Source organism: Camelina sativa, chromosome 20 (assembly GCF_000633955.1).
Source record: "Camelina sativa cultivar DH55 chromosome 20, Cs, whole genome shotgun sequence".
NCBI lineage: Eukaryota > Viridiplantae > Streptophyta > Magnoliopsida > Brassicales > Brassicaceae > Camelina > Camelina sativa.
Genome location: NC_025704.1, coordinates 28,077,011 through 28,091,101, shown reverse-complemented (window position 1 = coordinate 28,091,101; position 14,091 = coordinate 28,077,011). Strand labels below are relative to the sequence as shown.

The 14,091-nt window shown below is 29.9% G+C and overlaps 2 protein-coding genes across 2 annotated transcripts; one reads left to right on the top strand and one right to left on the bottom strand.

Moving 5' to 3' along the window:
- Positions 7,118–8,398, bottom strand: LOC104771894. Its single transcript, XM_010496499.2, has 5 exons — positions 8,171–8,398; positions 7,967–8,077; positions 7,688–7,861; positions 7,506–7,616; positions 7,118–7,426 (listed from the first exon to the last, which is right to left on the bottom strand). Exons 1-5 carry the CDS (start codon positions 8,273–8,275, stop codon positions 7,286–7,288), a joined length of 642 nt encoding a protein of 213 aa, XP_010494801.1. The 5' UTR covers positions 8,276–8,398; the 3' UTR covers positions 7,118–7,285.
- Positions 10,672–11,042, top strand: LOC104771893. The gene has a single exon (XM_010496498.1). It carries the CDS (start codon positions 10,741–10,743, stop codon positions 10,963–10,965), a length of 225 nt encoding a protein of 74 aa, XP_010494800.1. The 5' UTR covers positions 10,672–10,740; the 3' UTR covers positions 10,966–11,042.

The window sequence follows — 14,091 nt, the reverse complement described above, 5'->3', positions numbered from 1 at the left end:
TAAAAACTCAGAATGATTTACCCCCTTATTTAAAAGTAAGAATATAAAAATTTGTTACCCTCGTATGCAAAAATGCTCGGAACTTTTTTCTTATTTGCATAATTCTAATGATTATTTGCAAATTTATTAACAACGTAACTTTCTACAAACTTCTTAAGTACAAAAAAAATTCAAAGAATCGAGTAAACATATACACCATCGTACACTAGACGGAACTTTTCTAACCAATTTACTTATTCAAGATTTTACAAAAGAAAAAAAGAAAACTGAACTCCCCACCAATTGAAAGCAAGCACGTTAACGTTCTTCTCCGCAAGAGCCAATTCACAAACCAACCGGAACCACAAAAAGCCTCGTATTTAATTTGCTGCAAAATCAAGTTAAGCCCCATCCTAAGGTTGTCACTCTGTTAATGTTTTCGCTTAAGTTCCCCTTTGTTGTTGTTGTGACTTAGACGTACCAAACATCTCAATATCTCATCTCCGCGATTCATTGGTGAACTAAATGCTTATTTACAATTCAGTCTGGCCATGAATAGATTCATGAGTCGAGTTCTAGTGCTCCATATCTATAAGAGGCTAGTAGTAGTTGGTCATGTAAATGATCATAATGATAAAACGGAGCTAGTTTCTTTGGATCTTGAAGACTGAAGGGGTGAAAGCATAAGAACCAAGCTCTTTGGGTTTTTTACCCGAGTCACAGGAAGGGCTACATCACAATCTGAGACAAGAAAGCTCGGATCCTCGCCAAGTAAATCAGTTGACAAAAAAAATTTTGGACTATATCTCGATTTGTGCGTGTCATCCTTGCGCAGGGGCCATGCTAATCTTCTCTGTATCATTCCAATTTTATCGGATGTCCCCTGTCCCCTAAGGGACAATCTTTTACTCGACTCTAACGCTATATAATCACAGCTTCGTCTATCTAAGTGAAACGATGTGGGACTTTTTCTACTTCTTACTTTATTAGTTTACAGCGTAAATGGGCCTTTCTTTGGGTCCATTAGCATTGTTGACCTTACGTAAAATCGTTAGCATTGTTGACCTCTGATTGAGAAAACAACGTCGCTGGTGCAAAGAAAAACAGCGTTAGGTAAATAGAATTGTTTGCATCATTTGTCCGCTGCAGTAACTGGCCAGTAGTGTGGATTAAGCAACGAAACTTACGTCTAGAGAAGTCTTATGTTAACATTAACTTATGTTAACATAATCTACTTATGTTACCAGTCAGTAATTATAATTACTGACTGGTAACATTTTTGTGGTAGATATTGCAGTATGTATTATTTTATTATAATTATTAAATATTAGTGAATATATTTCACAAAATTATATAAAAAATATATATATATATATAAATAATAAAATAATTTTATTATACACAAAGTTAACTAAACTTCTTTGTTACATTGTAAATTAAAAAATTAACTACATGCATGCCATAATACTTACAATCTTATCATATTTAGGTCTATGCATTCATTTCAAATAATAATAAAAAATAATAATTTAGGAAAAAATATAAAATAACTAATTAAAAAGTTATTAAATAAAAGAAAACAGTAAAAATTATTTTTATTGATATATGAATTAAATAAAAATAAAACAAATAAAATTTTTGTATTATATAACTGAATTTTTGTTCTTTTTTTTTATTAAAAAAAAATAGATAACTCAACTTACCACATCTTAACTAATGAAAATTTCCATGATGTTGAATAATGTTTTGAGTTAACAATTTTACAAAGTATATAACTCAAAATTATAAGTCAACCATAACACATTGTAACTCAAACTCTACTTTTAAAAAAATTTGTTTTGTTGTTGATTGGTAACATTTTTGAATAATCTATGAGTTAATAACTCAACTTTAAGTCAGTGGTAACTCATGTTACCAATCAAAGCCAACACATCTATTTAATTATAGTTCAGTTTATTCCGGTTTGATACATCTTTTGTTGGACCCTCATGGCCCCATTGATTAGTAAACATATCTCGTTAACACTCAGTCTGTACCATGTTTTATAGAATTGGAGGAAATCTTAAAACTTAGAAGTGAAATTGTTTCTCTCCATTTATTCATTAGCCTTATTTATATAAAGTCTCAAACTTGATTAACAAGTTATTTACATATATGATAATGGTAAATCTACATATTTAACAATAAGAAGATATACACAAATATCAGTTTTATCGGAGATCTCTTAATAATGGTTTTCAAAGAAAAGAAAGGAAAGAACATTGCTAAGAGATTGACCAAAACAAAATCAGTAAATCAAATTAAGAAACAAAAAGTAAAGGGAATCTCAATGGCATAACGAGTTTAAATTTTAGATCAAAACTAGGTTTTTACCCGCGGTACACCGCGGGATTATGTATTTTTGTATATTTTATATAACTTATTAAAAAACATTATGTTGGATTAAATATATGTTTTAATTTTTTTTAAATATTGAGATATTTGTAATTTTATTTTCTTTATCTATTTAAAAATTAATATTTTTATTTAAAATTTAATTAATCAAAATTTTTTTATTTTGGAATTTAATCAATCAAAATTAGTTGTTGTGAAAGTAAACATCTGTTAATATGTATAATACTTTGTAGTTAGTATAAAATGATTTAAATTTATTCACCAATTTGAAATTAGTTAGTTTTGTCTATGAGTATGATGGAGCGGGTTATTGTTGGTTTTTAACTCCTTTCATATAAAATTAAGTTTTAAAATATTTTGTTTGTGTTTTTAGACCAACCCGCAAAAATATATAAGTGTACTAATATTAACCTAATTTCCATCACATACTTATGATTATTTTTAGTCTAGGTTTGGACCCGTGGATAAAAAATAAAGTTATTAAAAAAAATAGTTAGTTTTGTATATGAGTATGATGTAACAGATTAGTGTTGGTTTTTAACTCCTTTCGTATAAAATTAAGTTTTAAAATATTTTGTTTGTGTTTTTAAACTAACCCGCAAAAATATATAAGTGTACTAATATTAATCTAATTCCCATCACATTCTTCTGGTTATTTTTAGTTTAGGTTTGGACCCATAAATAAATAAAATTTTCCATAAATTATTGTTATTTTTTTAGTATTGTGCATATGTTAAATTGCTAAAATCTGTATTTACACAGATTTAGTTTTATTATCACAATACTAAAAAAACAATAATAATTTATGGATATTACTCATATGAATTATTGATATCACTCATATGACTAAATTTGATGTATTCACTATTCAAAATGTGCAACAGGATAATATATATTTGTATTTGACATCATAACTCTATAAATGACACATCTTTTTTAGTTAAAAAACATATATCATTTTGTGGAGGTTATAACAAAATATATATATATAGTATAATAAAATCATACATTATTAATTTATTTTTATATTAGGACCCGCAGTACACCGCATGGCAAAATTATATATAATTAAAATATTAAAATTATAAATTGTATTTGTTGGTTAAATATGTTATAATTATATAATAATTGTTAAATAAACCATATAATACCGCAATATAATTTATTTTTTATATAATATTTATTTAAATTTAATTAGATATGTCTATTTTCTGATACTGACAGTGTTAACAAAATAGTGAAATGACGTTTTACCCGTGTAACACCGAATTACTGATATTTTTTAATTTATATAAATATCGATAAAACCCGTCCCGAGATATTTTAACCACACTATATCATCTTAATTTTTAATATTTATTGTGTATCTACGGTATAATATACATCATATTTAACTTTTAAAAGTTTTAAATATTTTTCATATTTAACCTTTTAAAAATTTTTAAAATAAAGAATCGGAATAAACCAAATAAAAATTTTTAAAGTTTGAATGCCTGATAAATGAAGAGTCTACTCATTTGTATTCAAAATCATTTTGACAATTGAGAATACCATTAATGTCGTAGTTATTGCAATGTAATTTTCCAGAAATTTTGTCTACAAATTCATTTTCTGGAAATTTTGTCTAGATTATTAGCAAAAGAGTATATTTTCGCGGGTCCTATGAAATTTTGGACATCGTTTTGTCTACAAGCTAAATAAATGGAGGCCCTTAAATTATGAATTATCAAGAGGTCTATAAAATACTAAGGGGGGTGTATTCAAATTGATATTTTAGGTGATTTATATAAAAGTTACAAATCATATGTTATTCAATCATGGATTTTAAAAAGTCTCATGAAATCCACTGTTATTGAACTGATGATTTAAAAATCTACTTAAAAATCCATTGTTATTCAAAACAGTTTGTGGATTTGGATTTTAATAAATTTTAGGGATTCTGGAGAATTTGAGAGGATTTGAGAGGATTTGTTTAGTTAAAAATACAGAAATCCAAATCTCATGGTTTTATGTGGGATTTAAAAGAATTTCACCATAATTCATATCAACTTCCCTAAAATCTATCAAAATTCCAAATTTTTTAAATCCCATAGAATCCTCCAAAATTATTGTTTCAATACACCCCCCTAAGAGGTCCATATAAAATTGCTAGAGATCGACAGAATTAATTGCATTAGTAGCATTAATTGCTAAAACTTTCCTTATTAGTATTTTTGAGCAAAATCTGCTACAAAAATACTAGTATAGATTTGGAGGCATGTGATACCATATAAGAGTGGTGAGAGATAATAACAGTTTTTGATATACCCAATAATTTTTTTTTTTGTTAAGATACCTAAGAATTTCATGATTCAAAAAAATAATTCTGTACACAAAATTTGTTATGATGATGGAATATTACTTACATAAGTTATAGTTATAAAAATGATTATTAACAATCTGAAGTAGCTAGTTATTAGTGACAGTTAAATTAAATCAACTCACAACCTTTTACTTCTATAGTGTAACTTTTTTTTTTTTTTTTTTGGACAACCATACTTCTATAGTGTAACTTTGACTAGTTCGTTTGGTGTTGCAAGCGTAGATCACTCTCCACTTCTCCAGAGTGAACTCATGATGCTGCATTTGCTGGGGAGAAAATTGTACATTTGTGTATATTTTAAATAGATTTTATAGGGTTAAAAAGCTATACCCTAATCCCTATCAGAATTTTAATAAAAACGGACACTAACAAAAAAAAGGAAAAAAAAAATTCAATAACCAATAAACAAAATGTAAATGGCTATATATTTTCATTATTATGTCTAATTTTTCTTTCTTCTTTATTCTTCGTTCTTGTTAATCCTTTCTTCCATTAATAATATATTTCCATGTTGGTGTTGTTCTTTGTCAAAAGTCTTTGCTTTTTTTTTTTTTTTTTTTTTTTTTANCAACATAGCTTACTTTCATTCAACCGAACAGAGTAGCAAAGTTACAAGGATTTAGAGGTTTCCAAGGCCAAGCTTAATAACAAATAGAAGCATTAAAAGTACAGATAGATAGATCGGTATTCATAAACCAGAGATGTTGGAGGCTTGAGCAAAGGAGCACCAAACCGCAAGCAAACTCAGGAAGATCCGACGCCACATTCGCAGAAGCTGTGGTGATGTGTTGAATGGTCCTTATCGCAGTGACATTGGGACGTTGAAGAGGTTTCCATTGCCGGGAGACAAGGTGGTTTGATCTGCTCAGGGGCAAGGAGAATGATTGGGGGATTAGGTTTGGTAGTGTCATGCTTGGAGAGGAATCGGTAACCACACTCCTTGAAGCAATGGTCATATTGCCGAGGTTCTCAAGACTTTGACAAAAGGGAACAGACTTCCAGACATTAGTACAATGTAGTTGACAGGATTCATGGCACACGGAAGTGGCGTAGTGAAGGATGGGAACGCTACGGTAACCTCCTCTCCATGGATAGAAGGTCATAATACCGATGGTCCTAGAGCTTCTAGTTTCAGAGCGTGTATAGCAGCTTGATACTTGTTGTAAGTCAGAGAACAGCTGAACCAGTGGGGATAGATTCAAGAGGTACCGGTAACCATGGCTCCATAGGGCCAAGATCATAATGCCAGACCTACTTGAATTCATGTAGTAATAGGTAGGGACCCTAACCAAATCTAAGGGCAAGGTTCTCAAAGACTCTTTGCAACAACAGAGCGTCTTTGTTCGATTATGTTCTAGTTGCAGTCTTCGGACAACTGACTTCATAAATCGAACCAAGATTAAACTACGGGAAGACAAAGGAGGATTTGAGAAAGACCTGGAAACATGAGGTACAATGGTTGGGACTCGGTGTCTTGTCGAGGTCTTGTACAGCTCCGGCGTCAACACAGAGCTCCTGTCCAACTGCGACCAAACAACAGGCTTGGTGAGGGGATCTAGATCCGAGGAGCAGAGAGATGATGAGGTTGACTTCAATGGGGCGTGACAGAGACGATTGACAAGATTACAGGGGCTTTGAGAAATCTCAGATCTGAAATTGAATGGCTGGAAGCTCGTGAGAATCACCTCGCAGAGAGCAACCACCGGAAGAGTCGAAGGGGGGTTGGGGGATTGAAGCTGGAGCATGAGCGGAGTCGCAGAAAGAAGAACCGATGAACCTCCGGTGTATTCACCATAGAAACAAACAAAGGACAGGCTTGAGAGAAAAAGGAGAGCATGGGAATAGCGAATCGATGTCCCAGCGGTGCCGATCGGAATCGACGCCGCCGGAGGAAGCAAACTTGGGAAGTGTGCCAGAGAGCAGCGGCTAGGGCGAACTAGTTGAGAGAGTAAGATCAGTACTTTTATTTTTGTCAAAGTCTTTGCTATGTAGTATTTGTTTGTTGAAACCCACAACTTTACTTTTATTACCAAACTCATTTGCTTGTTATTCTTATTATATATATTGGATTACATTAGCGACTCAAATTTTCAAACAATAACTTTATAAAAATGCACTATGATGTGTGATATATACAAACGCATCTTCAAATTTTTTATAAAGGCAAAATACTAACGTTTGACGCATTTACAGACACCATGTTTTATTATTTGTAAAAATTAGGCGTATTTGTAACCTTTAGGCGAAATCTCATATCTTCTTATAACTTCATTACAATAATTTCATATTAAACTAAATTCAACATAGTGATAGTAGTCATGTACACACATATAAACTTTGACAACCAATGTATGAAAATTTATGCAATAGATATTAGAAAATATATCTTTTATAAGAATCCGATTAATTATAACGTATAACGACATGAATTCCTTCCATATTGACATTATAAGAAAATCCCAACTTATTCTATAGTTATTTTGAAGGGAGAAACAAGCGATAAAGTGATCATATATGCTCCATGATAGCAAATTTATATGTTACTAGTTTCTAAATACAATAATTATTGATGATCGTTGGTTTAGACGATTCTGGATCCCTCTTCGCGATCATTTTCTTCACAATTTCGTTCATAATTATTGTGTCTTTAACTTCTTCTCTCATGTCCTCCAAATGCATATTTTCCACGCCCTTGTAGAAAAGAAAAGTTAGGGAACAATTTGTTAACAAAAAAAATATATAACAAAAGAAAGTGTTAAACTCTACCAACCTTGGACTTAAGAAGAGCTCCAAGCTTTTTATTGAACTCATACAACTCGTCCAAGAGTATGTCTTCAGACTCCTTCTCATCAATGAACACTTTCATCCTCATCTTCAAACCCTTTTTTTTGAAAGACATTATAATTAATGTTGTGTGGACAAAAAGAAAAGAAAAATCAACCAACATTTTACCTTCACACTCTCTTCCTTTGTTTCTATAGATTCCATTATAACATCAAATTCGTCTTGAGGGTCGTAAATCTTAGTCTCCATTTGTCCAAGCCGATACGTCACAAATGCTTTCAGAATCATAACATCTTTGGTTTCTTCTGTCAAGTCTTTCACGCAAATGTTTTCCATGTTCTCCTACACAATCCAATTATACCAACAGAAAAAAAAAAGATTTTTATAAACATAAACAAAAATAAATTTAAAAGAGTATTAAAAATTGAACGCTAGCTACTACTTTACCGTAGGCTGTAGTAAAGTTTCGAGCTTTTTGTCTAACTCAATTAATTCTCTCAACTTTAGATCGATAAGCGTCTTCTCTCCAACAAACTCTTTCATCCTCGTCTCAATACCCTGATTTTTTTTTTAACGAAAATATTACTACTTTGTAGACAAAAAATAATAATAATATGAAATATATAAAATCTTTTGAAACAAAGACTTTACCTTCAGCTCTTCTTTTCTTTGCATTTGTTGGATCGCATCCTCGTATCCGGATGCAAGCTTCGTTTCTTCTTTTTTGTCAAAGAGCTTCGTTTCTTCATGATCCATTTTTCTTGATTTCTTCTTACAATTAGGACAAGATCGATAGGAAAATGTTATGATCACTAGGTTTCTCTTTAAATTTGTTTTCTGCAAAGTTCTCCTCTATTTATAGATGTGCTGTGTCTATAACACTCACGCATTTCTCAACTAGTTCACAATTTATTATATGAAAAAATATTTATTATATGAAAAAATATCTATTTCATTACATCTAACTAGACAATGCATAAATTGAAGTGAAAAAATGATCTCAACATAAAATACGTGTGGATGGAATCAAAGTAACTTAAAGATACATTTAGTATATATAATTATGTTTGAATACATTTAGCGTAAGTGGATGGACTTAAATATACATTCAGTAATTATGTTTGATTAACTTTAACATTATATAAATATACATTCAGTAAGTATTCGAATGATGTAAGTAGCTTTTATTATATAGTATAAAACAAAATACTTAAGACATATTATGAAATTATGTTGCAACTGTAATCAAAATCTAAAAATATCTTTGACATTTATAAAATTATAATGTAACTCAACCCCATTCACAAAGGTCTTTGATTTTTACCCTTCTTCATCTTCTTTTCTGTTATGAGTATTAGTAATACCACAAATGTCCCGATTAGGAAAGTTAGCTCCAGTACGAAATATAGTCACTTTTTATTTTTATAAAGTCACACACAATGTAGTAACTTGTCACTAATTTTTTATAAAGTCACAATGTAGTAACTTGTCACTAATTTTTCAACGAACCTAATTTAAAGTTCTCCATCTAAGTGCTAAAGTTTTGGATGTACTCGCCGACGTTTAGAGAAAGAAAAAATTATTTGATAGCCATGAAAATCATCTTTGTTGAAATGAGGAAGAGTATCTAGTCAGTACTCAGTAGTACTAGTGAATTAGTGAACTTTTAATGCGTCACCGTGTCACTCTTCTTGAGCTTGACTCGGTAGAAAGATTTTCAAAAAAAAAAAATGTAAAGAAGAGATTTGCAAATGGTACATTATAAGCACTTAGGACAAAACTGATTTTATCTTAATTCCTGCTTTCGACTTTGTGTGCAATAACATAATTTCAATTTCAATATGTCTTTTCTTATATATATAAAGATGTTATAGCGCGTGCCACTTAGAATACTTTTTTCATATACCATATAGTGCATGACATCTCATAAATAAATAGTTTGAAAGTAACATAATGTGTGATAGTCAGTAAAAATTTGTAAATCAACCAATAACATAGCTTACTCATATCATGAACGAAAAAATCATCAATTTTGTAAATCAACCAGTAATATAACCTACTCATAACTTACTCAACCATTAGTACTTAAGAAAAATGTTATGGTTTCGTATTTGATCATATATAAATGATTCCTGCTAATGATGATCAAATACACTAATTCTCTTAATTTTGTTGTGTCGTGTAGTAAAACAAAATGAAAAGAGTAATAATGTCTAACTTTTTCTTTGAGTTTTTTTCTTCCTTTCTGTTAATAATGTCTTACGTCTATAGATGCATGAATTTGTATTGTGTCAAGTAAGTGAGAAGAGCATTAAGTTATATATATCTACTCATATTGATGTTGTTTTACGTCAAAAGTCATTGGTTTGGTGTTTTTGTTTTATTTTTCATCTTCGTTTTTCTGTTTTTTATAACTTTTTATCAATAGTGATACCACATATGTAATGTACCAATTAGGAAACTGTAGTACACAGTTTCTTGTTTTAAACACTCATAACTAGTAATGCTGTTGAAAAGTTTCAAAATCCTAATAAATTATCATAAAATTAAATTGTAGACACCTTCAAAAATTAGCACCAAAGTACATAATATGCGGTTTTGGATTGGCACGATCGAAGGATAATATTCACTTCATCTACTCAAAAGAGTTTATTTCACATATTGTTTAATTGTTGTGGACCTCAAACATTCCTTCATGGGCTTCAGTTGTTCCTATAACTATCTTAATTTTCAATACAAAACCTATTTTTAAAAAAGGTAGATTGATAACAAAAAATTAGATGAAATAAACAATCTGGCATTATCCCCCCGGATAAAACTCACTATTAAAAAAAAAGAATATGAATAAACTTATCTAAGAAATAGGATAAATATTTGAATAAAGTATTCACTAGAAACAACAACTGTATATATTTTATTTTTAGTGAATATATGAAGATATATAAAGGATTAAATAAGATATATCCACGAAAATTCTTTGGACAAAACAGAGCGCACCCACGTCAGAACACCTACGTTGATTAGTTTTGTAACGCGCTTCGAATCTATGACTTAAAATGACCAAACTATCCTTTACTTCAAGGCGTATAAAAAACTCATAACCACCCCAACTCAATACCAGAAACAAATCAAAACAAAAACATAACCCTAATTGTATTTTTTTTTTTAATCTCTGTACATCTCGGTTTTGGGGAGCAGCAGCAGCAGCTCAAATATTTTATATGAAAATGATGGGGACGAAAGGGAAGATTTCGATGTGGAAGACGACGAAAGAGAGGACGAGGTTGAAGTTTTTGGGACTTGGAGGGATAAAATGGAAGAGATTGAATTTCAAGAAGATGTCGTTTTTGGAAAATTTGAGATACAAAATCATGTCTATCATCGAAGCTATGGTTTTGGTATCTAAGCTTGCTTTCTTCTTTCTCTGTTGCGGTTGTAGATTCTAAACAAAGTTTAGTTTTCTTCTTTTTTTTCAACTCTGTTTTTTTTTTCTTTGTTGTTGTTGACTTGTTGTACTATATGTATAGTTTTATATGTAAATTTGATTTTGTTTATTCTTTTAGTTCAATAAATGAATGAAAATTTTCTACCATTAATGACTCAAAATTGCAAATTTTATCATCTTGGTGTTAACGAAATGATGAAAAAAAGACTTGAAAATTTAGGTCTTACGAGATTGAAGAAAACTAACACGTGTTATTCACGTGAGGATGTGACTCATTTTTGGGCTTTTTTTTGTTATTTTCTGAAGGGCCTTTTCTATCATTTACTATGTTTTTTTCTATGTATATCATAGTTTTATTGAGAATTTTTTTAGAGTTTGTATATAAATTTTGCTATTAAATCTTGTATTTAGAAAAGATTATAATTTCGCAAGATATATCTTAACACGTGATGAGAGTTATTAAATGTGTTCGATCCAAATAAATCTATCAGATTTGCAAAGTTGAAGTGAACTGATATAATGAAAAAAGTGAATCCAAATTTGGACTGAACTGAAGTAAAAACAATCTAAAAATTCAAGTTTCTTTAAAAGTTACATAGTTGACTAAAACTTGAACTCGAATTGTGAAAACAAAATTGTATCAAATCATATCTATTAACTAAGGTTTAGTTTGGATTTACTGCAGTATTTATAAACTAAATAATCTGAAAAAGAAACTGAAGGATCATATACTAAGTTAGTAGAGTTGGGTAAACTCAACAGTGATCTAGCTAGCTTAAAAGAATTTTCGTACCCTTGATGATAAATTTCAATCATTTTTTTAGAAAAAAAAAACTGAAAAAGCTTACTTTAGTGAAAATTGAAAGAGTAAGTGCGTATATTTTAAATACTATATGAACTTACATGTAGATTTTCCAATCGAATTTTATATTAAAGTTCAAACTAAATATAGGTGGTAATCTGTACGTTATAGTAATCATGTGATGATTCCAACCGAATAAAGTCAAATTATAAAAAGTTGGTTATATGGTACATAGATAGATAGGGCCAGGTCAAAACCCAAAAAGTTTTATTTGCCAGCAATTTTTTTTTATAATTAAGTACAAGATTTGAGTCAATGTAATGCAGAACTGTATTACTAAAACAAACGAATGTTGAATCAGTCAACAAAGCAGTAGATTCATTGTGATTCCAACCAATTCTGAGTCTCTAGAACGTCTAACTTAATATGTACATCATCTCTTCTTGAGGACTTAGTTTTTTTTTTGTTTTCGTCTCCTATATATAGACTATGCCCAGATTCTTGAGATAAACTCATAGTGATATGATCATCCCTATATAGATGATCTATATTTTCTCTATTGTGTTTCTGTTTTAGTTTGTCGTCTGATTTGGATTTTTTTTTGTTAAAACGTATAAGCAAGAACAAGCATGTTCGAAAGTGTTCATCAATTCTTTTCAAACTAACTATTGTCTATGAAAGTTATAAAACACTGCTAAGATGTGGGTTGTCCATAAGCCAATATGCATTAATTGGCCCAAAGAAAGAAAATAATTAGTGTTAGTATTGAAACAAAAATAACACTTATTCAAACAAATAATACGGTACGTTCTGTTCGTGATCACTATTGAAACAAAAATAACACTTATTCAAACAAATAATACGGGGAAAAAGTTCTAGAATTAAGTAAAGCATTAGTTGTATAAATCAAAATCCAATTTTTCAAGTTTTCTTTTATAAAGAGTCAAAATATATTTCCCCTAGATGATTCTATTTAATGATAATACCATACAGCCTAGAGAAACTGATGGTTGATATATACACTTGAGAAAGCAAATTTTTTATCTTTATGCGTTTATTTGTTATAAAAGAATGATGGAGGAGTCACGTTATTGGCGGTAAGCTAAATCTTGACGAAACGGATTAGTAGTTTTTCAATTTTGTGAGTGACAACCGTACGACAATAATGTAAAACGCAATCGAATTGTAAAGCTATTTTTGTGTGTGGATAGTGACAATTGTACATAATCATTCAAACAAGTAACATTAAACAAGACTTTATAAGAAGTGTTAGATTTGGTANGGACTGAACTGAAGTAAAAACAATCTAAAAATTCAAGTTTCTTTAAAAGTTACATAGTTGACTAAAACTTGAACTCGAATTGTGAAAACAAAATTGTATCAAATCATATCTATTAACTAAGGTTTAGTTTGGATTTACTGCAGTATTTATAAACTAAATAATCTGAAAAAGAAACTGAAGGATCATATACTAAGTTAGTAGAGTTGGGTAAACTCAACAGTGATCTAGCTAGCTTAAAAGAATTTTCGTACCCTTGATGATAAATTTCAATCATTTTTTTAGAAAAAAAAAACTGAAAAAGCTTACTTTAGTGAAAATTGAAAGAGTAAGTGCGTATATTTTAAATACTATATGAACTTACATGTAGATTTTCCAATCGAATTTTATATTAAAGTTCAAACTAAATATAGGTGGTAATCTGTACGTTATAGTAATCATGTGATGATTCCAACCGAATAAAGTCAAATTATAAAAAGTTGGTTATATGGTACATAGATAGATAGGGCCAGGTCAAAACCCAAAAAGTTTTATTTGCCAGCAATTTTTTTTTATAATTAAGTACAAGATTTGAGTCAATGTAATGCAGAACTGTATTACTAAAACAAACGAATGTTGAATCAGTCAACAAAGCAGTAGATTCATTGTGATTCCAACCAATTCTGAGTCTCTAGAACGTCTAACTTAATATGTACATCATCTCTTCTTGAGGACTTAGTTTTTTTTTTGTTTTCGTCTCCTATATATAGACTATGCCCAGATTCTTGAGATAAACTCATAGTGATATGATCATCCCTATATAGATGATCTATATTTTCTCTATTGTGTTTCTGTTTTAGTTTGTCGTCTGATTTGGATTTTTTTTTGTTAAAACGTATAAGCAAGAACAAGCATGTTCGAAAGTGTTCATCAATTCTTTTCAAACTAACTATTGTCTATGAAAGTTATAAAACACTGCTAAGATGTGGGTTGTCCATAAGCCAATATGCATTAATTGGCCCAAAGAAAGAAAATAATTAGTGTTAGTATTGAAACAAAAATAACAC